At 35.8% G+C, this 26,808-nt stretch overlaps 1 protein-coding gene across 10 annotated transcripts in view; it reads right to left on the bottom strand.

Annotated features, from left to right (window-relative positions):
- SUGCT (succinyl-CoA:glutarate-CoA transferase) overlaps positions 1 to 26,808 on the bottom strand; it is a 976,712-nt gene that overhangs the window by 112,643 nt on the left and 837,261 nt on the right. For 7 of the 10 annotated variants that reach the window (XM_054563904.1, XM_054563899.1, XM_054563903.1 and 4 more), the window contains one exon: positions 18,631 to 18,694. The exons of 1 other annotated variant lie outside the window; for it this stretch is intronic. In XM_054563904.1, coding sequence (XP_054419879.1) covers positions 18,631 to 18,694 — 64 coding nt within the window. Of the gene's footprint in view, positions 1 to 15,368; positions 15,788 to 18,630; positions 18,695 to 26,808 lie in introns of those variants that run through there. 2 more of the 10 variants (XM_054563900.1, XM_054563901.1) reach the window with 1 other exon arrangement.

The following is a 26,808-nucleotide window of genomic DNA, read 5'->3' as shown; positions in this document are numbered from 1 at the left end:
TTAACACTTAAAATAGTTGACATGATGTTTTAAAATATGTCACACAAACACATATACACCTCAAATTGCATATATAGGCCTGAAAAATAAAATTTGGCTTCTTACACAGAAAATATGAGTATCCAATAAAGTCTAAAACTTACTGATTTTCAAATTATCCAGCAGTTCTCTAGCTTTACCCTAATAGTATATTGCAAGGGAAAATATTTATTTCAAAGGCCTTACAAAATGTATGTACGTATGTATGTATGTTTGTATTTATTTATTACATTTTTCATTCAACACTTTTATATTAATTTCATGTGCTCAGCCCAGTGATAAGACATTTATATAACTTATGAAGTGATTACCCATCTAGCACCATGTATAGTTATTACAATATCATTTATTATGCTTTATCTTACATCCCTGTGACTATTTTGTAACTACCAATAGTTATGAAAATAATTTTGTTTTTCTATTTTATGCACTCATTGAATTTTTAAAATAATACCAATAAAAATTAGTGTGCTTTGGCTAATCCACTAGTCATTAGTTACATCAACTTCCTTTAAGTGAAGCACTTATATAGTCATCTAAATATACATTTAGAATGCAAACTCTCTAACTCATCACTGAATTGTAGCAAAATTTCTTCTGATGTTTTTCCAGGATATAGAACTGTTTTTTTGTTTTGTTTTGATCATTTTTTTTTGTTACTTTTGGGTATACAGGATAGCGGTTTGACAATTATATGCTTTACAAAGCATCCCCCCAATATTTCCAGTATACCAATTAGTGCTTCTTAATCCCATCACCTTTTTTCACCCAACACCCCTCTCCTCTGGCAGCCATGAGTCTGTTCTCTGTGTCTATGAGTCTGTTTCTATCTTACTTCTCAATGTATTTTGTTCTTTAGCTTCCACATATAAGTGATATCATATCAAAGGCTTAATTCTCAGTAACATATTGAGATTTACATGTTTTTATTAGAAAACAAAAATAAATTGACATTGGGATTTGCAGGAATTTAAATTTGAGGAAGAAAAAAACAACATGCATAATACCCACATATAAGGTTGAATTTCGTTAGAACACCAGGACTGACACCAGAATGTGTGTATAGATGTTATGTATTGCTTTCTCTACACTATTTGGGGAGCCATGGTTTTAACCATATTATATGGAACACAAAAATAAAAATTTTATTATAGCAGATTTCCATGACATTTAAATAGAAGAGCAGTAAAATAAACTTTTTCCTTTTCCCACCTCACACAAAAGGTTAAGTGTTGACATTTCCTATCAGATATGTGAAATATTTAATAAGGGTAAAAAAGAGCAGTCCAAAGAAAATACCTGGCTGAAAACTTAGAGGGTGATACTTGATGTTCAAGAAAAGCACAGGAAGAGTCAAGTTGTCAGAGGATTCCTTTGCATATAAGAGAAGGTGCGCTAGTTGACTGCAGTGAAAGAATAAAATCATTTCAAATCTTCAAATATGTATATTACCTCTTTTTCCTCACTTTTTTGCCTTCCTTTAGTCCTCTTTGATATTACCTCCTATGCCCTTTTAAATAAACACAAAGTAAACAAATGATAAAAATGACTCAAATTTGCTTTTTATATTAGTTTAGAGAATTCTGATTCTAAACAGTTAATTTTCCTTTTGGCTCAATACTCTAATAGTTGATATGAAGGCCTGAAAGATAGTTGGTTAGTTTTTATTTCAGAGAAAGCGATGTTTTTATTTTCTTTTTAAAAAGGCATGCCTCCAAAAGCATTTGTATCTGACTCTCGATCACAGGTAGGGAGTTGGGGGAGATGACTGAATGCAGAGTCCAAGAAGCATCTGCAAATAAAGTTTTGTCTGTTTTTTTTTTAAATGAAAAGAATCCATTTCTATGGAAAACATCTTGGTATTTAACCAGAATGGTAGCCTTTGGTTTGGAGGTCCTATAGTTTTAATTTGATTTAAGACAAACTGTGTTTAAATGACAGCTTTTCTTTTTATTTTTTCTTTTTTTTTTTTCCTTTTGGTCTTACTGGAAAATTTCACAATTGCAGATGTAGAAAAATTGTCTGTAATTCACTGCAAATGAAGGGAAGGCAACTAATGAAAATAGTGTTGTAAATAAAATGCCAAATATGGAGTAAGCTCTCACTTATACTTTCTGAGGACTTAAGGACCTTATTGTTATACCCAGGCAAAGGAGATTAAGGAACAGGATGGTGTCTTTCTGACCATAACTGGAGCTACTGTAAACACAAAGAACCTCTGAAATAGGAATAATAGAGAAAGATGAGCCTCCAGCACTAACAGGAAGTTCCTTCCCCAAAAAAGATCATGCAGCTCCAAGCTGTGGCCGGCTTTTAGAGAGCTAGGTGTGAATCCCAGCTGTAATCTTGTTCATGTCCAGGAAACTGATGGCTTACCTTGGACACCAGGTGGGAGAGGAAGGAAACAGGACTGAGGTTATTTCAATTAGAAATGTTGACAGGGAAGATGCTTAACCAGTTCAACACAGTAAAACTGCTCCAATTAAGCTTCATTTAAAAAATGTAATCTTTGGGGTTATATTTTTTTTGATTTCAGAGTTTATTTCACTCTACTCTCTTGAATGATTCCAGAAGAATTGTTTAAATATACTTATTTTTCAACTTTCCTTTCAGATCTGTTTTTTCCATCAGCCCTGATATACCCTTTATATTTTTTTTTTAGGAAAAGAAGAAAGCATTATAAAGATAGCCAACAAGATGATATATATCATCTCTGCTAATGTCCTGCTATGGAACTGAATTCCTTACACTTGAAATTTGTTCCATGAATGTAAAAGACATAAGCAGTCAGTACTGATGGCTAAAAAAGGCGAATGAGGTAACAGTAACACTGATGGGCTGTTTGTCTCAAATGTCCTATAAATTAGTATGTGAAATTAATTTTTTTTCACTCTACATTCTCTCCATTCAAGGAAAACACACTCCTCAGTGGTAAGCTGAGGTAAGGTATTTAATAGGGAATGGCTAGAATTTGAGTTGCCACTTCCATGTTTATGATTTGAGAACCTCTTATGAAATAAAAAGTATACCAAATCATGTGTTTCCTAAATTTCCTGTAAAACTCATGAATTCAGGGTGACACTTGTGGGAACTTTTTTTTTTTTCAATCTTCTAATCAAATCTACTGGAATTATCTCCCCCTGCTGTATGTATGCTGTAGGGCAGCTGGGAAAGAGGGCTTTGCCCAGACCTGTTATTGCAACAGCTGGTAGCTTTGGCATTTTCATATAAACATGCAAGCCAAAGAGGAATTTCTCCTTTATGATTGGCCTCATTTCCCCCTTCCTGGGACATTCCACAATACCACCAACAATGAAATGCTCAGAAAGGAAGAATCATTTCTGTTTATGTGAAAATAGGTCTGAACTCCACAAGGGAAGGAAAGAAATACCAAAAAGCTTCAAATACCACAAAGAGAAGTTATAATCAACTCTGGATGCTGTTTTTGAGATCTGACAGTGCTCTTCCATAGACAAGCTCTGAATGCTCAGAGAGCCATAGCCAGCTGCCCTTTCTTCTAGTGTTGCCAAGTTCATTCCATATACAACCCAGAGCAAGCTGTTTGCTTAAGCTGTGCTATGGTATTATCTAGGAGAAGTGTGGGTAACACTCTTAGTGACCACCCACTCTCAAACACAGGCAAACCATTTCACCCTCAGGACTGCTTCATATATAAGAAGCTATTGGTTTAAAGTTTCTAAAAATGACCAAAAATGCTTTCAAGAGGCCGCATAGCATCACAATAAAAGAGCATAGATTTTTGAGTAACAGAATTGAATGCAAATTCTGGCTCTGCAACTTACTGGTCAGTTCATTTAATTTTACTAAGGCTTAGTTTGCTCATCTGTAAAATGCGGATACCAGGGTCTCCCTCTGAGTGTCAAGCAATGATGAGAGACTACATATGTGATGTACCTAATGCATAATAAGAATACTCAATAAGAGTTAGCAAGTTTTATCAGGTGCTCCCTAGAGCAACTATGCTTATTATGCTTTACATTACAAGGTGTATCTTGATACACAGTGTAACATAATGCATGGATTTTTCAATGATTCTTACCACCATGCATATCACTGTAATTTGACAACGGAAAACGTGAGGAAGCTTGAAGCAACCTCAAGTGTCGTTACTGGCTCACAATACCATGCAGCAAATTAAAAATTTTTCTTTATTCTTCAATTTCTGCTCCTAAGAAGCATGAAAATGTATGCATCCTTTTAAAAGAAAAAAGAAACTTTGTTTAATATAGTTTAAGAAAAAAAAATCATCCTGAATATTTATCCAAATAACTCAGCTAATTTCTCTTGCAATATAATCTTTCCCTAATAGACTTCAATTCAAGTTTCCGTTTTGGTGCTTAAAGACTGTTGTTCCTCCTTATTTGCCACATTAAGAAATTAATTGGGTATTAATAGGCAACTATCACATGCTTCACTGTAATTGCTAGTCAGTCATACATCATAAATTCTCCATCACATCTTACTACTTAAATCCTACCCCTTAAACACCTCATCATCTTTGTCACATTTTAAAATTTTCTTTCCACTTAATCAACTCCATTTCTAAGCTAGAGTATGAACAATTGTGCAGAATTCTCCTAATGCAGTTTTATTGAAGCTCAATGAAGAAATTTTCTTCCCAAGTGATTTCTTTAGATCAAGAATAGATTTTGCTTCTAGTGCAAGAGCATCACCATGTGAGCTATTCCTGATCTGCACTTTGGTGTTGCCCTCAATCCATTCCCTCTATTGCTGCCTTTCATTTTCAAATGAGACTCTCACTGGTTGGGGCTGAGCCAGCTTGGAGTGAAAATGCCCTCACTACAACTATGACCTCTCAGCCACCCAGACATCACCAGGGTAGGGCTGCTGGCTGACCCTCTCTTGCCCAGGGCTCATGTATGTTCAATATCCATAGAAGGAGGAAAAGAAAAAAAGTGTCTAATACTCATCAGGACCCTTCATCCCTTGAGCTAAAAAACAAGAGAAAATATCAACCCTCAGAGGATGGTCAGTTTTTTTTTAATTTGTTTTCCCCTTCCTTTGTTTGTGCAACTAACCAGTTTATCTAGGAAATGACCATTACAACCTGTCACATGTAGCTTGAAGGGACACATGTTCCTAGTGGAATGACCCACAGAATGCTTTTCCATGGGATCTTAAAAAGTTTTTGAGGGGAGGAAGGGCTCCACTGTCAAATAATAAGAAAACATGGAATTCAGTAACTTCTTCTTAGAGACACAAACCAATCTCAAAATGTTAATGTTTCTGAGAAATGTCACAGTAAAGAAAGTTTAGTGACCTTTGTTTAACACAGGTTTCCCAAAGTTGTTTGACAACAGGGGCCTTTACTGGTGGGACAAAAATTAAGGCTACAATGAACTGTAGGGTCTGCAGAGTATATTTGGGAAGCATTGCACTGTATCTTAGTCTTTCTCTAATTTCTCCTAAACAAGTTGTTATAGTCTCATGTGTGATCTCTGAATTACTATTTCCATCAGCATGATCTGTTAGAGAACAATGCTGGTTTTGAAGGATGCTTACACACTGCATGGTCTCCACTGACTTCATGTACAACAGATTTATCCAAGTGCTCCTAGCTCGAAGATGGTTAAAGGGACTGGTTTTGCCTAACACGCATATTCCCAGGGTTTCCCTGTGCCCACTGCATTTCATTTGATTGGTCACTACCAAATGCCCTTTAGTCTGAGTTCCTTGTCAGCCTACACTTGGCACAAAGTAGATATCAGATAAAGGTTTGTAAAACAAAAGAGTGATTTATTTATCTGTATTTCTTAGAGAAATATGCAAGATAATTTAATTTTTAATGTTCAAAAAATAACAATGTGGATAGTTTTGTGTTTCCACAAGAGTTGTTGCTACTATAGATATTGTAGACACTGTTAAGAGTTTATTAATTATCTCCAATGTGCTTTCACTTACTTCTTCTATGTGCTGAGTGCTTGGAACATATCGTTATTTAATTATTATAAGTCACAGTGAGGTTAAGTGTTTGATCTTTCTATTACAGATAAGACAGATGCCACTCAGACAGGTTAGGGAGGCTGTATATTATTTCCAACTATAAATTGCAGAGCCAGGTTTTGCACTCAAGTCTCACTGACTGATCTGTGCTCCACTCTACCATGTCTCATGTGCATACCACACATATGTACCACGTGGACACAGGGAAAACAACAGAGAATTTAGCTAATCTATGTTTAGTAATCATATTTTTATTGTGGTAAAATATATACAACATAAAGTTTATCATTTTAACCTTTTTTAAGTGTATAGTTCTGTGGCATTAAGTACATTCACACTAACTCCCCTTCCCATCTCCCCTCTTCCCCTGGGAACCACCTTTCTACATTCTGTCTCAATGAATTTGACTACTCAGGTACCTCATATAAGTAGAATCATAAGGAATTTCACTAATTAAATTTTAAATTATTTTTTGACCATAATTTCAACCACTTAACTTTCTTATATCAACACAGTATTGTTTGCAGTTTAATTAATGTTGCTCAAAGAAAATCTGGCTCTAACTTTATAACAAAACCAGTCCCCAGTAAGCAAGAGGAAATTTTCCCACACAGCACCCAGGCCAGGGGTAGGTCATCGGAAGGATGAGAAATCCAGAAAAGTCAGGGTGGCAGCTTAACATTTTGGGTCTTTGATGATTAAAATTTGTATATATACACCAAATATTTCTTTTTTTCCCTTTCAAACTGCTTTTGTGTTAATGTGTGAAAAGAGTACAACTTGAGGGAAATGCAATCCTCATGTTTTGGGGCATTTACACTTACATGCTCTTGAGAATATTAAAATGGCCTAACGATGCATTCTCCAATGGTTTATTTTTTTTTCTTTGAGCACAACAGACTTTGAAAAACAAACAAACCAAATTCAATCCCCAAAGGAAGTAGGCTCAATCTAAATTCAAATTCTTGAAATTTAAACATTCTTTAAATAAATTTCCAAGCTGATGTTTAAACAAAACATTTAAAATACATTAAGCAGCCTTTAAATCAGAGATTAAAATTATAAGGTTAAAAATGCAAGAGTTAAAGAAATCAACAGAGACAAGAGGAAAGGAGTGGGGGGCGGGGAAAAGGAAGGGAAGGAGAAAGTCAAGGAACATATAGCAAGGACTCATGGACAAAACCAAAGGGGAAGAGCTGAGGGAGGGAAGAAGGGAGGGGGCAAGGGAAAGTGGTGGGGGGTAGGCAGAGACAAATGTATTTGAAAAAATAAATTAAAATAAAATAAAAAAAAGATTTGAGAAATAAAAAAAAATGCAAGAGTTGGTTTAACTTTCCTTTTTGGCTCAACTTTAGGAGATAGTAGTAAATAGGGAAAAGAAAGATTTCAGGGATATCCAAAACTGGGTTTGGTTTTGCAACACTCAACAAATCTTAATTTTTTCATCTGTAAATTGGACATAATAATATATGGTTTACTGAATTGTCCTGGAAATTAAACAAATATCTATATAAAGGGCTTACATACATGCCTTATACAGGGAAGTACTCAACAGATGTTCACTTACATTCCCTCATTTCAAATTTGAATATTCCATGGCAATAATGCTATTAAAATCTATTCACAAAATATTATTTATATGCAGTACAGTGAATTGCATTTTTCCTTTAAATTGAAAGAACAAAAAGGTTGGTACCATTGGAACAAGAATACAAGGCACTAAAAGTAGAAGTGAGCCACTTAAGGTCATACGCCAATTTGAAGGCCCAACACAAAGAAAGCAAGTTGTCTTTGAGGAGTTTACAGGGGGTAACTGTATTGAGGATATTTTAAATCTGTATGGGGTAGTACATTTCTCTAGCTTTATTGTGGCTGCAGAATCCTGTCAGTACTTTTATTTCACCATATACTGTCCTCTGATTCCCAAAATTCTTGTAGTAACTTTTTTTCATTGAATTAAAATTAGGTTTTAGCTTAATTGTTTGAAAAGCATATGCCTTCTTGTAATAACCTGAAGTAGAGGGTTACAGGAACACTTTTAACAGAGACAGGGTTTCAAGTTTGGTTAGACTAATGAGTCATCTGCTCCAAGAGCCACACAGCTGCTGTGAGTTAGATGGTGTTCTGAGGAAGGATAAGGTCCCTCATCCCTTTCCCTCTAGTAAAATCTTAATCTTACTCAAAGAATGAGCCCATGAATGTCCCAAAGAATGAGACACATTGACTGCTAATGTCATACCAGATAAAGATATGACAGCAATGGAGATATTGTTCTATGAAAGCTGATACAGAACTAACACACGTAAGACAGGACTTGCTCCTGCTGAGGAGAAAAGCAATGAGCTCCACAGACCTGCTCAGTATCAAATAAATCCTTAAGGTTTAGAGGTGATATGATAAGTGAAATATTGCACATTACCCACTGATTATGTTAAGATATCTGGAGGTTATTTAATCCTTTAAATACCATTTCTCCACCTCCTCTAACACATTATTTTAACATCACATTATGTGCCTATAAACCCTTTAAATAAAAAGATGGCTCACTGCATTGATATTTTTCTGGCTAAGCCTTCTGAACAAGAATATACCTTAATGTCTTAAGGATCCATATTTAAAAAAAATTCCTGTAGGATTGAGCCCAATTGTCATATTTCCATGGACCAAAAAGTTCCTACCTGGTAATGCTAGAGGAAAGCAAAGCCATTCCTATTTCAGAGAGAAACAAAATGACCCCTTCTCCAGCCACAAGTTGTTAGAGTTTCGTGTGATCTCTGAATTATTATCTTCATATGTAATCCAGCAATGAAATCAAGCAACACACTTTATGCTGGAACCCCCTTGGTGGCAAAGATTATTTTACTTCTTGATCATCCAAGTTAACTCCATAACATGAAAGTCCAAACTGAAAGGTATTTTAATTTTTTATGTTTAGCTATTAAATGGTATCTTTTACTTCTCCAGCAAGCCTACTTGTCTAATTACATCTACTTAATTTATTCTCTAAAGATACATTATAATGTATCTTTACATTTTTACAATTTTTTATTTTTACATTTTTATTTTTACAAGCTTCTACTTCCTGTGGCTTTCCATTTTTATTTTTTTTTTTGGTTACCTTGATCTTGTTTTAATTTCTAAATTTGGTTCACTCAATGATTTCAAACATAACTCCCACCTCAAGGATCATTCAGTGTATTGATATTTGAGGAAATGAATGCAAAAGTCTAATTTCATATCCACCCAGAGAAATTCTTTAGTTTAAATGTCATTTCCTAATAGTTAAAACTTACTCTGTGACCCAGAATTTCATTAATAACTTAGAACTAATTTGCAACAAGAGTTTGTTTTATATTAGACAGATTTATGTATCTTAGCAAATAGATTGATGAGGATATGTTGAAGAGGAGCAACTGAGTTCTTGGCCATGTTCCCAGTCCCAGTTAATAAGAATATGAATTCCCTGAGCATGAAAGACCGAGTCTAACAAAATATGTCTTCCTCATGGCACAGATAATCATAGTTGGTGGAGGTCCCTAAGTCTTATCAGTGACAGTAATTTGGATTTTAGGACTTCCCCAGTTCCTGAGTGAAAGACATTCCTGGCGATGTGATTCACTCCTCCTGTTTCTTCCAGGATCTCCTAGGAAGGGAAGTCATTGTGCTATTCATTTCTCACTGAAAAGCGACAATATGAAAGACCCTGCCTCACTGTAACTGGACTTCCAGAGAAGGCTGCATGCACTCAATGTCAAATCATCTGAGAATACACTGATTTATTTAACCTCAGTACATTGCCTTGGGTTAAGTGTTTAATAAAGTTAATAATAATTGAGGACTTTGGGAAGTACCATGACTAGTCTATACGAAAATTCACTTCCTTGCCAGCTTTCTCTCATTCTGTTGACAGATTGTGGAACCTTCCTTTCACCTCTTTCTTCTTTTTTACAGCTTAGCCTGCTCCCTGAAGGGGCATGTTCTTTTTAGAAGACAGATTATGCACTACACACAACATGAAAACTTTACACTCTTCTTGTTGTCATTTGAAAGATTTTTCTACCTGGAAGGAATAAGTTATCCCACCTTTTAGTCTGATTGGTTTTACTTAGAATTACTACTTAGAACTCACATATTTAAACTATGGAGGAATATAAACTGAAACTTCGGTTCCTCTTAATTTTTTTCCCCAATGAGATTTGTGACAGTTTTCCCCATTGCTTTTATCCATTATAGAAATGTAACTACACTCGGAGGATATGTGATTTCTGAAACACCATCAGATTTTGTATGTAAAGGGAAGAAAAAAAAGTAACACGGGAAGGGGGAGTCTTATGCAGCCTAGAAGAGGAAGATTTATAACCAGGCAAGAGACTCGGCAGTCACTTACTTTGTGTACTTCAAACTGGAAACAAATTGAACAAGTGAAATAAATCTCTTTCAGATAGCTTCCACAGGTAGCCAATCTGTTCATTAAAAAAATGCATATTGCTTAAAATGATCACATATTGTCTTTTTAGGTATTTTTGGTATTTTTCATCTAAAGTTTTTTTTTATTATAATCATCCAGAAAATATCTATTAAATACTTAGTTGGCATAGAAGATATTGGCTGGATTTAAAATGACAGCATCTTTCCCCCCAGGAGCTTACAAAAGTAAGGTGTTTTAGATCATCATTGATATAAAGTTGCAAAATATTCAGAAATAAAATAGATAATCATATTTAACTTAACTTTTTAAAAATTCACTGAAAATCCAAACATCAATAATCTAATAATTTGTTTTGAGCTTCATTAATTCATAGTGTTGACTGTTTTTCCTGCATCCAATGCCCACTAGCTAAGAATTGTTGCAGGTTTCAAATATGAATATTAAAATCCTATGGGAAAATGCTTATGAAAAGTTTTATTTAAAAGTACTTGGTGCTGCTTTCTGAAAAACACAGATCAAGAGACCAGCAGGCTAGGGTAATTCAATTCAAAGTTTCTGTGCATAGAAGATGGCTGCCCTTACACAGGGCTGACACACTCTGTACTACAATGCCTCCCAGAAGTATTGCTGGAATCATATAACAACAATTCAAATGCATGGAGGTATCTGAAAAAGACTGTGAGACGAACTTAGCTAACAGCAAATCTATTTCAGTGATATCCTTTGAAGTTTGGAACTCAGCACCAAGGTTGTTTTGGCCCCTATGCAGTACATGGAAAGACAGCATGTTCCACTCTGGCTAAAGCCAATGGCCAGCAGTATTCCAAGAAGAAAATGCAAATGGTGAATGGCTCAGTGGAAACAGGCTGTCCTTTGAAATGTAATAACTAATGTTAAGATATTTTCAGTAAAGTCACAGAGAAGGTGATATTTATATAATGGCCAATCTTTTGCTGAAGAAATGTTATAAACTCTAATGTAACCTTTCATTTCAGTAATTAACAAACTTTTATCAATTTCAGTTTAAAGTGCAGGACACTATGAGTTTTATAAAAATCTTTAACCAACGTAAAAGTTTTTTAGAAATTACTCCTAAACTCAATCAATGAGAACATCTGCCTAATTAGGTTTGAGGTTCTTACCCAAACTCCTCTTCCAAACCCGACCATTGCCCCTAGATAATAGGGATCTCATAGACCTCAGCATAGATCTCCCTTAAATTTTTATTTATTTTTAATTTGATCATCAGTGTTATTTTAGATCTTATTCTTCTGGCCTCTGGCTACCTCTCCAGGGTAAACTGTGAGCCTGCCTATCCCCTCCTTTCTCCATTTGAACCCTTTCTCATGTCCTCCAGACACCAAGCACTCAGGCTCCTCATTGCTCCTTCAGTCCACACCAGTTTGGCTCAGCTGACAACTGGTCACTGTTCAGTTGTCTGCTTACAATTCACTTCTCAGGAAAACTTTCCTGATTCTACACACTGGCTTAGGTCTCCCTGGGATGCTCTCAGAGCATCCTGCTATAGTCTCCAGTTTTCCATTGAAACACTCATCCCACTTTTTTGTAGTTATTTTATGCTGCCTTCCCTGGCAAACTGTAATCTCCTTGAGGGACTGGGCCTGTTCTGGGTAACAACTCTATCGCAAGAACTTAAGATAGCATATGGAAGACAGTAGGGTTAATGAATTTAGTTGCATATGTGTGTGGGTGTGAGTGTGTGTTTGAAGGTTTGGCACTTGATCAGGTTACATTAGTTAATTATGAGCAAATTAGTACATTGTGCCCAAGGGTGCTTACATTTCTGACACTAAGATAATGTTGAGTGGAAACTAAAGACTGCTCCCTTCATTGGGGATCACAAGAATCTTTAAGCCTAGCAAAAAAAAAAAAATATATATATATATATATATATATATATATATATATATATATGACACCTTTTCTCATTTCTACCCCATTAATAAGAAATTTTTCTTACTTTCTCTCTACCTTTAACTGTAAAATAGGCTTTAAAACTCAAATGAAAGAGTAGTTTCCCAAACAATATATGAAATAAAGAATAGAATTAGCATAACCACAACTCATATTTAGAGATGATTTATGAGCATTAAATAAATCACATGCTTTCACTATAACATGTATATAGGCAAAAGAAATTTCTTTTTTAATTATTTATTGTATAATGGAAGGAGAAAATGATATAAAAGGTATGTTGGAATAGACATTAAGGAGATAATTTAGATCATAATATTTGCTCTATTTTAATATTGGTAATAACATACAAAATGTTTACAATAATTATTTAAATAGCCAACAGGAATTTTGAAGAGGAAAATAATTTCCCATTCCTTTTCAAAGTATATTAAACATTGGTTAACCAGTATCTTTGAGTATCAATCAATTGGGAGTACACAGGAGCTCTAGTTTAAGAATCTGAGGGACTGCTGTGGATTTATACATCTCTAAAAAGATGGAATCAATATTATATAAGAATTATTGCTTTCTTCAAGAGACAGATTTCTAGTAATTACTAAGACAAAATGCTTCAGGCAAATTAGTACAATGTATCAAAAATTCAGTACAGGTTCACTAATAACATAGAAAATATAAGTAGTTTGAAGTAACATTAATGAGATTCTTACTGTAAATGTAAAGATGCAAATATATATGTAAATCTATAGTACTACATTTAATGAAGTCAAAAATATGTCTCCACCAACTAACTAGCAAACAGTGTAGCATAAAATCGCTTTTCACTCTACCCACCCTTCCCGTTTTGGCAGATTCACTTCACTGAGGTATTGTAGGAGAGTCTGAGTTATTTCTACAACATTCATGAAGTCTCCAAAGGGAATGTCCCTCACAAAGGAAGGCAAAACTAACATAGGTAAATAAAATCAATGAAATGGCCAATATGCAGGAAAATTTGAATTATTTACTAATAAATTCCCTTTGTATTTAATATCTCTTATCCTATCTGAGCATCCTCTTACTGGGATACACTGAATTAAAGGAAACAATAGCATCTTCTTATCTGACATCTATAAGCAAAATTGTCTCTCCTTTTTCACAGGAGTTCAGGTGGGCCACCTTGGAGAGATACTCAGATGCTAATTCCAAAAATAACTTCAACACATCCATTTCATTTAAAATCTGAGACTTCCTATATTGATAATTCTATAGAGATGATATAAGGTAAATCAATAAGATGGACATCTCAAAAATATGCTTAATCTCTATAGAAATAAAAGAAACAAAAATCAAATTTCCCAAAGAGAAATAAGGATAAAAAAGACAATAGATTTGAGAATTTTATTGTGGTAAATTGAACTTTTCACCCCAGTTATTTACCCCTCCATATGCCAAAGCCCTTGCCATGTAACTTTGCAGTTTCACATAAAAAGAGTTTCCCCACCTCTTTGGATACAGCATAAGACTTGGTTGGACCAAAAGAATGAGGGAAGAACAATCTAATAGTTCTGCAGAAGGTTGTAAGTGGCACTGTGGTTTCTGCTTGTCTTCATGCTCTCCTGCCATTGCCATGAGAAGAGCATGAGAGACACATGGAGCAGAACTGAGCCTAACTCACAGTGAGGGCACAAGGCTCCACAAGATACCAGATCTTTACCTGTAACAAAAGCCACCCAAGCAAGTCCAGCCCAGATCAGCCAAATCCACTTGGATCCACATCCATGGAATAAATAAATGCTTATGTTTGAGTGCCACTGAAATTTTTTTGTGGTTATTTATTACACAGCATTATTGTGACTATAGCTACCAGATACTTTTATAAATTAAAGTGAGCAAAAGTGGTATGCTTTCCCCTTCAAGGAATCTGAAAAAATATTTCCCTCTTCCTGAGGCCAATTCTTCATTCATTTACCAAGAAAGTCAACAAATTTATGGCTGATTGATGAGAGTATTACATCCAGTGACTTCGTTCTAGGTTGGCCACTGACTTAGTTTTCCTCTTACTAACATGCTAACAATTGTACTAACTTTCAAATGTTTACCCTTTCCTCTCATGTATTGAGAATATCAATGACTGACAGACCTCATATTTAAATTTATGGAATTAAATTAGGTCAGTGGTTCTTGAATTGTTCTTCAGGACCAATGATTCTAAGGAGGTATTTGGAGGGCATGGTGAAAGCAAAAGAAAGCTAAACAGTTGGAGTGCTAACCTACCAGTCAGCAAAACTCTGTTTTGATCTGTTTTAGATATTGAAACTTCACATGGAGAATCAGATTTATTGTTTAAAAATTAAAGTTAAAAACTACTAAACAAAATGCCCTTTAAAGTCCTTTCATACCAAAAGCTCTATCATTACATTTTTGACCACTCCCTTTGCTTTTTTGCTAGTACCATGACCTAATTTAAGATATCATCACCTGAACTCCTTTAAAAACTTCCTAACCTGACTCCCTGCTTTAAGTTATAAATTATATCATTTCACTCTCCTGCTTAAAACTAGACTAAAACCAGATTTAGTGGGGCTTCCTCCTTTCCTCATCTTTCATACTGTTTAAAATGCACCCAGCTCCTTCCCATCTCAGAGTCTTCTCACATGCAGTCCTTCAGCTTAGAATGCTCTGCCCCTGCTCATCAAATGTTGACTCCTTTATATACCACAATTCTCAGTTTATAAATCAACCTCTCAGAGAGGCTTTCTCTGATCAAATAAATTAACATAGGTGACTTCTGTCCCCATTATTCTCTGTGAGAGCACATTGTTTGTTTCCCTTCCTTGCACTTACCATAACTTAGTTATGGGAACATTTGTTGGTTGCTTTTATTATCTGACTTTCCATTGAGTATGAGCTCTATGTGGTGAGGGGCCAAGATATCTGGTTTATTTTTGCATTCCAATGACCCAAAGCATCACCTGAGACATAGTATTTGCTCAATAATATGAAGGAATAAATGACTTGCTTAGCTTTTATTAATATGTTTTTCCACTGCCTTTCAATATGATATAGCATTTCTATATTAACATGTGATTCCAGTATCTATATGCTTATACCTACTTGCTCTCTTAGCTACCTCCTTTAATTCATGTGTAGTGTTCCTTATATTCCTGTGCATTAGAATTTTCTATTTCAATGTGTTTTATTTATCATAATTCCCTCTTATTTTTTTAACATGTCAATAGCCATTTTTTGAAGTATTCTCAGACATTACTGTCAAGCTGATCCCAAATCTTAGAATGATATTATACCTTGAATAAAATTAACAATGCAACTATTCATACTTACAGAACTTCCAGCCAAGATGAAGGCGTAGGTAGATACTCTGCTTCCTCGCACAACCAAAAGAGGGGCAACGGCAAACTTAAAAACAAAAAACAACCAAAACTGCCAGAAATACAAACTGTATGGAAGTTCAACAACCAAGGAGTTAAGGAAGAAGCATTCATCCAGACTGTTTGGAAGGGCAGAAACAGGCCGTCGGGGCAGAGAGGATGCATACCAAGCAATAGACCAGGCCACGTGAGGCTGCAGCTGATGGACAAGGCAGTTCCACATTCATGTTTGGATAAGCCGGGAGGATCAGCTGGGGAGAGGGACAGACAACACAATCTAGGGTTCCAGCATGGGAAACTAAAGCCTCAAAACCTCTGGCTATAAACCTGTGGGGGTTGCCATGGTGGGAGAAACCCCCAGCCTCACAGAAAGTTTGTTGGAGAGACTCACAGGGTCATAGAATGTACACAAGCCTACCCATCCAGGAATCAGCACCAGAAGGGCCAATTTGCTTGTGGGTAACGGGGGAAGTGACTTAAAGCAGGGCGAGAGCCAAGAAACTGGCATTGTTCCCTCTCCGACTCCTCCCCTACATACAGTGCCACAACTCAGCAAAGTAGATTGCCCTGCCTCATGAATACCTAAAGCTCCACCCCTTACAATGTAACAGGCACACCAAGACAAAGAAATATGACCAAAATGAAAAAAAAAAGATCAAAACTCCAGAAAAAGAACTAAGTGACAAGAAGATAGCCAACCTGTCAGATGCAGAGTCCAAAACACTGGTAATCAGCATGCTCACAGAAATGGCTGAGTACAGACACAAAATAGAGGAAGAAGTGAAGGCTATATAAAGTGAAATAAAGAAAAATATACAGGGAACCAAGAGTGAGGAGAAGGAAACCAGGACCCAAATCAATGATTTGGAACAGAAGGAAATAATCACTCAGCTGGAACAGAACGAAGAAACAAGAATTCAAAAAAATGAGGAGAGGCTTACGAACCTCTAAGACAACTTTAAATGTTCCAACATTTGAATCACAGGGGTGCCAGAAGGAGAAGAGGAAGAGCGAGAAATAATGAAAGAGAACTTCCCCAACCTGGTGAAAGAAATAGACTTCAAAGAAGTCCAGAAAGCTCAGAGAGGCCCAAAGAAATTGGACCCAAGGAGGAACACACCAAGACACATTGTAATTAAATTACCCAAGATTAGATATAAGGAGAGAATTTTAAAAGCAGCAAGGGAAAAGGAGAGAGTTACCTACAAAGGAGTTCCCATAAGACTAAGCTGATTTCTCCAAAGAAATCTTACAGGCAAGAAGGGGTTGGAAAGAAGTATTCAAAGTCATGAAAGGCAAGGACCTACATCCAAGATTACTCTATCCAGCAAATGGAAGGGCAGATAAAGTGCTCCCCAGATAAGGTAAAGTTAAAGGAGTTCATGATCAACCAAGCCCTTATTATATGAAATGCTAAAGGGTCTTATCTAAGAAAAAGAAGAAAATCGAAACTATGAACAGCAGAAGGACAACAAACTTACAACTATCAACAACTTAAAAAGCAAAAACAAAAAGGCAAACAATTAGAACAGGAAAAGAATCACAGAAATGGATATCACATGGAGGATTATAAGTGGGGAGGATGAAGAGGGAGAATGGGGAAAAGGTACAGGGAATAATTGTACAATTATGTAAAAGCACAATTGGTAGGTACAATATAGACAAGGGGGAGTTAAGAATAGTATAGGAAATGGAGAAGCCAAAGAACTTGTATGTGTGACCCATGAACATGCACTAAGAGGGGGGAATGCTGGTGGAAGCGGGGTACAGGACAGAGGGGGGATAAAAAGGAGAAAAAATGGGATAATTATAATAATATAATCAATAATATATACTTTAAAAAGAAAATAAAATTAACAGTGCAATTATTCATTAAATGAGACCTGAAACCTGTAGAAGTAAATGTTTTATATCATTTGACTGCAGTGACTGAAGAGTTTGGGAAATACCCAAATTTCAAGCAAGGTGACCAGGATATGGTTTCAGAAAAACTGTGACAAAAGTTATATCCTAGCTAATTTCATTATCCTCTATCATAAGAAAGGAAAAAAAAATAAGTGTATTGTTTGTGTATAGTCTGTAAAATAGAGACACAATGAACAAGAATATGGAGTGTTTTTCCAGCAATTCCCACAGGGGAGATAACAGATCTGAGGAATGGTCATATTACAGTCACTAGAGAAGTGAAGTCTGTGGATGGTAGCAGATTGTTCATAAGCTCTCACTACAATTTGAATGCTCTGAGAGTAGGCAGGCATGAGGCTTCTGGCTACAAAGAAAGAGAACTACTCCCGAAGTATGAAGTTAGCATTTTGGCGTAGGCCAAAATTCTTTGGTGAGCATGTTTTGTATGAGTCAAATTACAAGAATTCAATATATTCTGAGTTTACTGAAAACATTTAATTTCTTGATCTACAAAGCTAAGATAAATACTCTAAAATAATAGCTTAGAAAGAAAAATGCTTTGGTCTGAGCAGTCAGTAACCTCCATTGGACACCACCTCTATTGAGCCTAACTTCCTTTCTCATTCTCATATGAACCACATGCAATTTCATAATATTTGCCACATCTATCATTATATATCTGCTGGAAAATACATAATGTACTTTTGTGAGCATATGATTACCGAACGTCAAGTTAGGTAATAATAGCATTTTGTTGTCACCAAGATATTCAGACATTTGTTGAGAAAACACACAATCCTATAGTCTCAGCATGCTTTCTTGGGGATGTGATTCTAACTTTTATCCAAAATGAAAACTTTGGACAATGTCTTCACAAGTTGTTTGGGGGATCATCAGCTACCTGTGGTGATCAACATAATGAAAAATTTATTAAGGAAACTGTTAAAAAAATAAAAATTTTCAAACCTGGGACTGATATCTTTCCCACAGTTGGATGTTTCAGTTCCATAATTAGGCCGTTGTGTAATACCTTGAAATGTAAAAACAGAGAGAAAAATAAATTACAAAATGAAATTATCTTCAATCTCAAGATACATGGAAAGCTACCAATTCAGTCCATTAAAGAAAGATATTGGAAAATACAAAAATACTTAAAATTTTTTTAAAGTAAATGTTTGATACAAAAATAATGTTTCTATTTTATAGTATACCAACTGAAACTACGAGAAAAATAAAAGACTCAAAGTTTTCCCTTTCTTGAAAATACTATTTGCTCCTAAATATAGGCTATGATATTTCCACCTTTCATCTATATCCGATCCTCTAAATATTAAAGCTTAGCCTCTTCCTGCACTACTTCATAGCAGGATTTGGCCAAGGTCAACTTCAGGACAAGCCAGGAGGAACCAAACTTGTAACAGAGGAGCTCCCTGGAGTGGCACATATGCTCCTGGCAATTTCTTCAGTGGAAGATGTGGGGAGTCAGTACAGTTTGAAAGGTGAATCAGAGTATCCAGAAGGCCTAGGGACTTGTGAAAACGGACAGATTCAAGGCTGCTGTGACAAGCAATGAGCAGAGCCAGCTGACAAATATCCCAGAGTAGGCCCAATTCAGAGGCCTGAGCAGGAAATTGAAGCAAGCGATGTTTTCAATGATCATAAGATCTTAATCATAAGACTAGATTTCATAACTAGGATTCCACTATCCTGCAGTCAGTGGAGGATGGTGGGAGTGGGAGGAGACAACTGAAAAAAAAAAAAAAAGGAAAAGCCAGAGACCTCATCTTAGAGGGCCGATTAGATTCGCATGCATGGGGACCAAGAGAGGTATTTGGCATCCCATCAAGGACACAAGACGGGCTTTGTCTCAGGGTTAAGATTCAAGGCCAGTTACTAGGACAGCAACAATCAATCGGTGCCCAACCAACAGAAATGTGACTTGATGCTGAACTACTTGACTGCTGAACCAGAGCTACTCAAATCCTTGGGATAGACAGGCTGTATTTTTTCCTATGGGGTGGGGAGGAAACAAGATCTGCCAGGAATTGTGCCCTCCAACTATAGGAAGAGGATGAGACAAAGGCATGGAATTAGATTCTAGACATAAAAGTTTAATTACTGGAGGCAAAATATTCTATAATCCTGCAAATAAAAATGCTACAAAATTGTTTTCTTTTGTTTGTTTTTTAACAACTAGAGGCTACCTATTTCAAAAATCTAAAAATATTTCAATTTACTATTATTGTATCTTCAGTGAGACATACATGGATGGTTTACAGTGTGTTTCACCTGCACTGTCTACCAGTGGAGAGCCTCTCTCTTCCTGTTTTGTACATGGATCTATAAGACAAAAGTATTTCAGTAGCACAGTAAACTAGTGGACCACAATTTCATTCTAACATCCCAAAGAATGGCAAGTTGTAATGGTTCTCTTGTATTTTGAGCTTCAGGTGAAAGTAAAATTTGCATATCCATATTCTTATGTAATCTTTTCACAAAGCAAAAGAGCATGCAATACATAAACTAACAAAAATGCTTTCTCACTTGGAAAACTCAGGGAGAGAGGTCAAATATCTTGGATTTTATCCATTTCTATTAAGTTTTTTGGGCCCATTATGGAATAATCCACCAAAAAGACAATCTCATGGGTAACTTTATAAGATTAGAACTATTAACTCTGTTATGAATAAATATTGTGGCTCCCACTGTTTTGGGAGAGGGGGAAATGGTCAGCATTTTTTTGGTGACATGCTCTTAAACAACAACCATGTCAGCTCCTCTCATTGAGAGTGAGGCCGCTCCATATGGAGATCCTTTCTAGGGATGCCTTGCCTCTCTTTTGGAATCACCAGCTTTTCACCCAAGAGCTGGCCAGAGAAATTGTTGCCAGTGTTAGAACTGTGCTATAATTTAATTCTGGTGTGGCTCGTTCTCAGCACCCGCCCAACACAGCCTCCTCCTATGTGGGGGTGGGGGCTAAATGCCAATGCGAGGTGCTAAATCTCAGTTCTACTGAGGACAGGAACAAAAATACCGAGCTAAATTTCACTCGAGACAATTATCTGCACACTGAATCATTCTTCTCCCATCTCTGTTGCCCTCCTGACTACCTCTTTGTAATAATACTGTGCTGCTACTCACAAAAGACAAAAGTGAGTGTTCTTAGCTAAATATAACTTAACTGATAGTGTTGAAGTTAATTAACGTGAATTGTAATTATGTAGCAAACGTTAAGTGTCAAACGTGAAAGGGTAGTTGGTAAAGGTCAAGAGATATGTGTCAAAGTTTTGTGAAACAAAAACTAGCAGTTGATTGAAGTTTTTCATGGAAGCAGCTTAAGGAGCATACTTCCTCCAGCCCTACCCCCCTTTCTGTCTATACATGTGATTCCCAATATGAAACTTTGTTTTCTAAACTTATCAATTCCTTTGCATTGAAAATCATTCTGTTTTAAACAGATATATAAATTCCTCCCCTGTCTGGCAAAGAGAGCTAACTGCAGTTTCTCATTTGCTCTAGCATTTATAGAGTTATGAGCCAAATGGGATAGTCGGAGCCCCCATTTTCAGAAAGAACTATCTTATTCCCTTGCTTGGCTGCAACCCACCTTTTATTGTAAAGTTTGAAGTTGATAAAATTCCATAGTTTCTCCATGAATCAAGTCAGATTATCTCAGAGAATAGTCGAGGCTGTGGCAGTGCTGTCCCTGGAAACCCTGCCTAATGACTGGGAATCTTGGAAAACTCTCCAGTCTTGTTTGTGGGGCAAGTCCTGCCCTGCTTAGTAACATATTTGAGGACCTCAGAGACCAGACAAACTGTCTGAATTTTAACATAAATCTTTCCTGTTGCACTTCTGGCATATTGTCTCAACTGAATTTAACTGGAAATGGAGAAACTGCCACTTACCAACATTTATATACCGTTTCTTTGGGAATGGTTACTAAATGTTCCCCTTCATTTTTATATGCAGGCCAAAACTCCAATCTCTATTACCTTAACCTAGAGTTCACATTTAATAGTGTTTCATTTTTCATTAACAATGGAATAGAACTCTGGCTTATAACCTTCAACTACCATTTTTCCCATAGGTAGATTTTCATGCCTAGAACCTCAGTCTCTCCATTCAGGATATTCCTCCTCATTACATATTTAGTTATTTTGAAATAAGGCAAGGAGCTTCCCGAGAATTTAATAGTGGATTTTGTCCTTCTTTTATTTATTTTTATGTACCCTAAATCTTCCCTGGTTTTGTAGCTTTTCTAAATTTCACTTCTTAAAATTTCAAAAGCATTTTCTTGACAAGAATAGAATTGTAGATAGTGCACCAACATCTTTAGCAAAGTATCAGGCCTATTTAAAATAAGGCCTCTCTTTCCTCTTCAAGAATTTTACAGATTGACAGCCTAATGATAGAGTCAAATGGTAATGTATTAATGATGGGGAAAAAGAGTAAAATGTATACCTTAAAGAGATGTGGGAAATAAAAGTTTAAGTGAAAGTAAGACAAACTTTTTATGATGTCCTATGGCAGTAATGGCAGGAAACAAGTTTGCAATATATCACTAGCAAGAAAAAAAAACCTATAAGAAAAATAAAATAAAAATACCTACTGTATAGGCAGCAAAAACCTTTACAGAAAGCAAGAGATCTGGGTCAAGAATATAAGTAGCAAGGCATATTCAGATGAAAAGAGACTGATAGAGTGCCAGCATTAAATGACATACACAAATGATACATATAAAGAGCATATCAAATATATATATATACACACACACATGTACATATTTCACACATAGACACAGACAACAGTGTGGTGACAGCCAGAGGGAAAGGGGGAGGCACAGGTAGAGGTAGGCAAAGGGGGAATAAATAGGAACAAAAAAGATGACTTTGGGCGATAGATGCATGGTGCAGTGTACATATAATGTTTTGTTGAACTGTACACTTGAAACTTGTATGGTTTTGTGAAGCAATGTCACCCCAATAAATTCAATTAAAAAACCAATGGAATACCATAAATGATATTAACTACAATTCACAAAAGAGAACTGATCTATCCATTCACTATGATTAGGCACATGATCTAGTCATTCAGTTTAACAAACATCACAGAGAATCTAGACAATATGAAAAGACTGGTAATAAAAAGACAAATGAACTTCATTCAAAGTGCCTGCAATCAGAAGAAAGGATAGGGAATAAGAGACCTGAGTCAATTTGTAAGACAAAATTTAAACTCCACAATGTCCAATAAGGAACAAGTAAGTAATTCTGCCTGCCTTCAATGAAAGCTGAAGGATGTAGGTCAAGGAGGCAAGTAAAAGTCTTAGAACAAAAATGATAGCAAAATATAACATTACGGTTAACAACTACAATGATAAAATAGCAGTTATTACTTAATAAAACTCCTTAGGGTCAGGTATTGAGTTAGGATCTAAAGAGTTTTCTCCATTTAATCTCATTAGCTAAACTAGATAGAAATTACTATAATCTGCATTTCTACTGATAAAGTGATAGAAGCTTGAAGAGGTCAAGCACTTGCCCAGGATTTCACAATTAATGAGTGGCTGCCAGACTCCTGACACTTAAAGACTTAGTAAAAGGAAAAAATGAACAGCATAATTTGATTTACCATTAACATAACTAGCTGATGTGGTCAATTTTGTGAAAAAAATTAGTAAATTCACTGAAGAAAGAAAATCAGGCAAAGAATTGCTTATACTGCTTGGTAGCATGAAGCCTAATTAGTTAATACACCGAACCTCTCCCTTTTAGGTAGCCAAAGATATTCTGGCTCCCACAGACACAAAGACTGTGAAAGAGATAGGGTTTGGGCCCTAGCCAGGCTTAGATTCAGAGGGCACCAATCTGGTGGGTGACCTTGGGCAAGGCAGTTAAGTATTTGAAACTCCGAACCCCCATCAATAAAGAGGGAGTAATACTATCTCTTCCTCAAGAGATTCTAAGGATTAGTGAGATGATGAGGTCAAAGCACTGAGCACAGGGCCTGGCACAGAATAAACTCACAGTGAATGGCAACTCTTTTTACCACTATCCACAGTTTGGGTTCAAACTCTGGCTCCTCCAATTTCCAGTTGTGTGGCTTTCGGGCACATTCATTCACTCAACAAACATATGTTAAATGTATCAACAGTAACGATTAACAATTAATAATAAGTATCAATTATTAATAAGTATCAATTATTATTAGTGCCAGGCATTGTTAAGTGCTGAAAAAAAACTGGGTCATAGAACAAGCAAACTCCTTGCCCTCAAGAACCTTACACAGCCCTGGCTGGTGTCGCTCAGTGGATTGAGCACCATACCACAAAGCAAAGGGTCACTGATTCAATTCCCAGTCAGAATACATGCCTGGATGGAGGGCCAGGTCCCCAGTGGGGGACGTGCAAGAGGCAACCACACATTGATGTTTCTCTCTTTCTCCCTCCCTTCCCCTCTCTCCAAAAATAAATAAATAAAAATCTTTAAAAATTAAAAAAAAAAGAACCTTATGCAGTCCTATAAGGGAGACTTTTGAATTAAATGCTATTAACAGGCCTGTTTTTGTTACATAATGTATATTTAGTTCAGTGCCATATCCCCAGTGCCTTGAACATTATTTGGCATTATCTGGTAGATGCTCAATAATATTTTATTGAATTTATTGAATTCAATGGGTTCATCTATTTATTTATTTAATTAACCAAGTAGCAAGTGGCTCCTTTTGGTTTCATTAACTTATGGAGGGGGATTGGAGAGTGTTCTGTGTTTTGCTCTTTCATTTTTCAATTATAGCTTACATTCAATATTATTCTGTATTAGTTTCAGGTGTACAGCACAGTGGTTAGACAATCATATACTTTACACAGCAGTCCCCCTCAATATTTCAAGTACCCTCCAAGCCCCATACTTAGTAATTACAATATTATTGACTATATTCTCTCTGCTGTAATCTACATCTCTGTGACTACTCTGTAACTAATGATTTGTACTTCTTAATCTCTTCACCAGTATGACCCAGTCCCCTGAATACCCCACCCCAGGGGGGTCAGCTATTTTATACTTTTAACAAATTCTTAGAGTTCTCTAGACACAAAACTGTTTTACTGGGCTTCCAAAATATGTTCACCTTTATAAACTTAGTTATCATGTTCCAGTGTTGCCCTGCAATTCCCTCAGTATTCTATCTAAAGCATCTTCCAGGTATTGAATCCAGGGTTTGAATCTGCCCTAGATCTATTGCAAACATCTGAAGACACTCCATAAGCCATGCTTAGAGGCTCTGCATGACCATGGCCACTTATAGTGAAGAAAAGTCAGAAAGAATGATCTATAAATGCAGCAGAAACAGTGAGCAAATGCATTATACATGTAAAGTGAATAGAACACACTTGAAAATAATCTTAGCAATCTTCTCTATTGGGAAAACTCCAAAAACTATTTCCAACACATGAAATAGTATCTTTGAAAGAAAAGAGCATTGAAGTAATCAATCTCATTTATTTTATTGTTCATTTCATCAATTTAGTCATTTCTTTAACTTAACAGAAAAATAACCTTGGAATAATGTTTGGAAAGTTACAAAATTAAGGCATAAATTACAATTCATGTGTTAAAATCTAATTCAACTGTTTCTGAAAACTGTGACCATAAAAATGCAAAATAACATACATTCATGAAAAACTTGACATGTAAGCTCCTTACTGAGATAATGGAGATCAGATTTAAATGATACATTTTGGAGTTTCTAATTTCTTTTTAAACAATTACTGTAATTTGATTTTATTATGTTGCTAATGCACATGACAGAGTCTTTCCCTCTTTTCTCTTATTAAAAATGTGAATATTAATGATTCAGAGGTATCATAACATAATGCATAGTTTAATGAGTACTAATAAATGAGCACCCATGTGCCCAACACCCAGCTTGAGAAATTTTATCAAAATGTTTAAAACTCCAAGTGTGCCCCAATCCCTCCCTTCTCCATCCCTAAATAATCACTCTCCTGAATACTTTTACCATTTCCTTTCATTTTTCATACTTATACTTCATACAAATATACCTCTAACAACTTAGTGCTTGCTTTCACCCATTTATAGCATTTATATCAGTAAAAACATGAGTATGTATTTCTACTGTGTGGGTTTTTTTTCTTCTATTGTTTTAATTTTGTTTGTTTTATTTATTTTAGAGAGAGGGGAAAGAAGGAAGATGGAGAGGGAGAGAAGGGGAGAAACATGGATGTGAGAGAGAGACATTTATCAGTTTTCTTCCCTATATGCCCCGACGAGGACTGAGCCTGCAACCCAGGCATGTGCTCTGACAGGGAATCAAACCAACAACCTTTCACTTTGTGGAATGATGTTCCAACCAACTAACCACTCTGGGCAGGGCAGAGTTACTTTTTCTCTTAACATTGTTTTTATAATATGCCCAGTTTGGAGCTTGTGGCCATGGGCCAATTATGGCCATTAATGTACAAATGCTATTATATAAATATATCAATTTATTAAACCACTCATGTTATTTCCAGTTATTCTACCATGGCAAGCAATGCTCCTATTAATCCATCTCTTTGTGCAACAATTTCTTTGGAGTATATACCTAGAGATAGAACAGCTAAGACTCAAGGTATATGTATGTATCTTCAACTTGTTAGGTAATGGCAAGTTATTTTTCTTAATGGTTTACACATTCCCACCAATAATGAATATAAAATCAGAGCTTTTAGATTTGGCCAATGTATTACAATTTCTGTGAAATGGTATCTTATCTAAGCTTTACCTTTCATTTTCTTGATTACCAAAGTGTTGAGTCTATTTTCCTTGCTTATGGTAGCCATTTCTATTTCCTCTTCAGTGAATCGCTTGTTCAAGCATTATGTTTTTCTGTTAGCTTAATTGCCTTTTTCTTACTGATTCCTAAAAGTCCTTTACATATTCTGGTTACACATCTTTCCTTGAAAAATAAGTTAAAATATTATAGTTATATTTATTTCTCACTTTGTGGTGTTTTGATGAAAAAATTCTTTTAATTTCAGCATTCTCATATTTACTGAATTATTCCTTTATGGCTACACTTCTTATGACATATTTAAAATTTCTTCCCTATTCTAGGTGATAAAGATATTCTTCTAAATTA

The sequence above is a fragment of the Pteronotus mesoamericanus genome, unplaced genomic scaffold (assembly GCF_021234165.1).
Source record: "Pteronotus mesoamericanus isolate MK-2021 breed Mesoamerican mustached bat unplaced genomic scaffold, CSHL_Meso_final scaffold_85, whole genome shotgun sequence".
NCBI classification, from domain to species: Eukaryota; Metazoa; Chordata; class Mammalia; order Chiroptera; family Mormoopidae; genus Pteronotus; species Pteronotus mesoamericanus.
The sequence above is the reverse complement of the archived record's forward strand: the minus strand, read 5'-3'. Positions and strand labels throughout refer to the sequence as shown.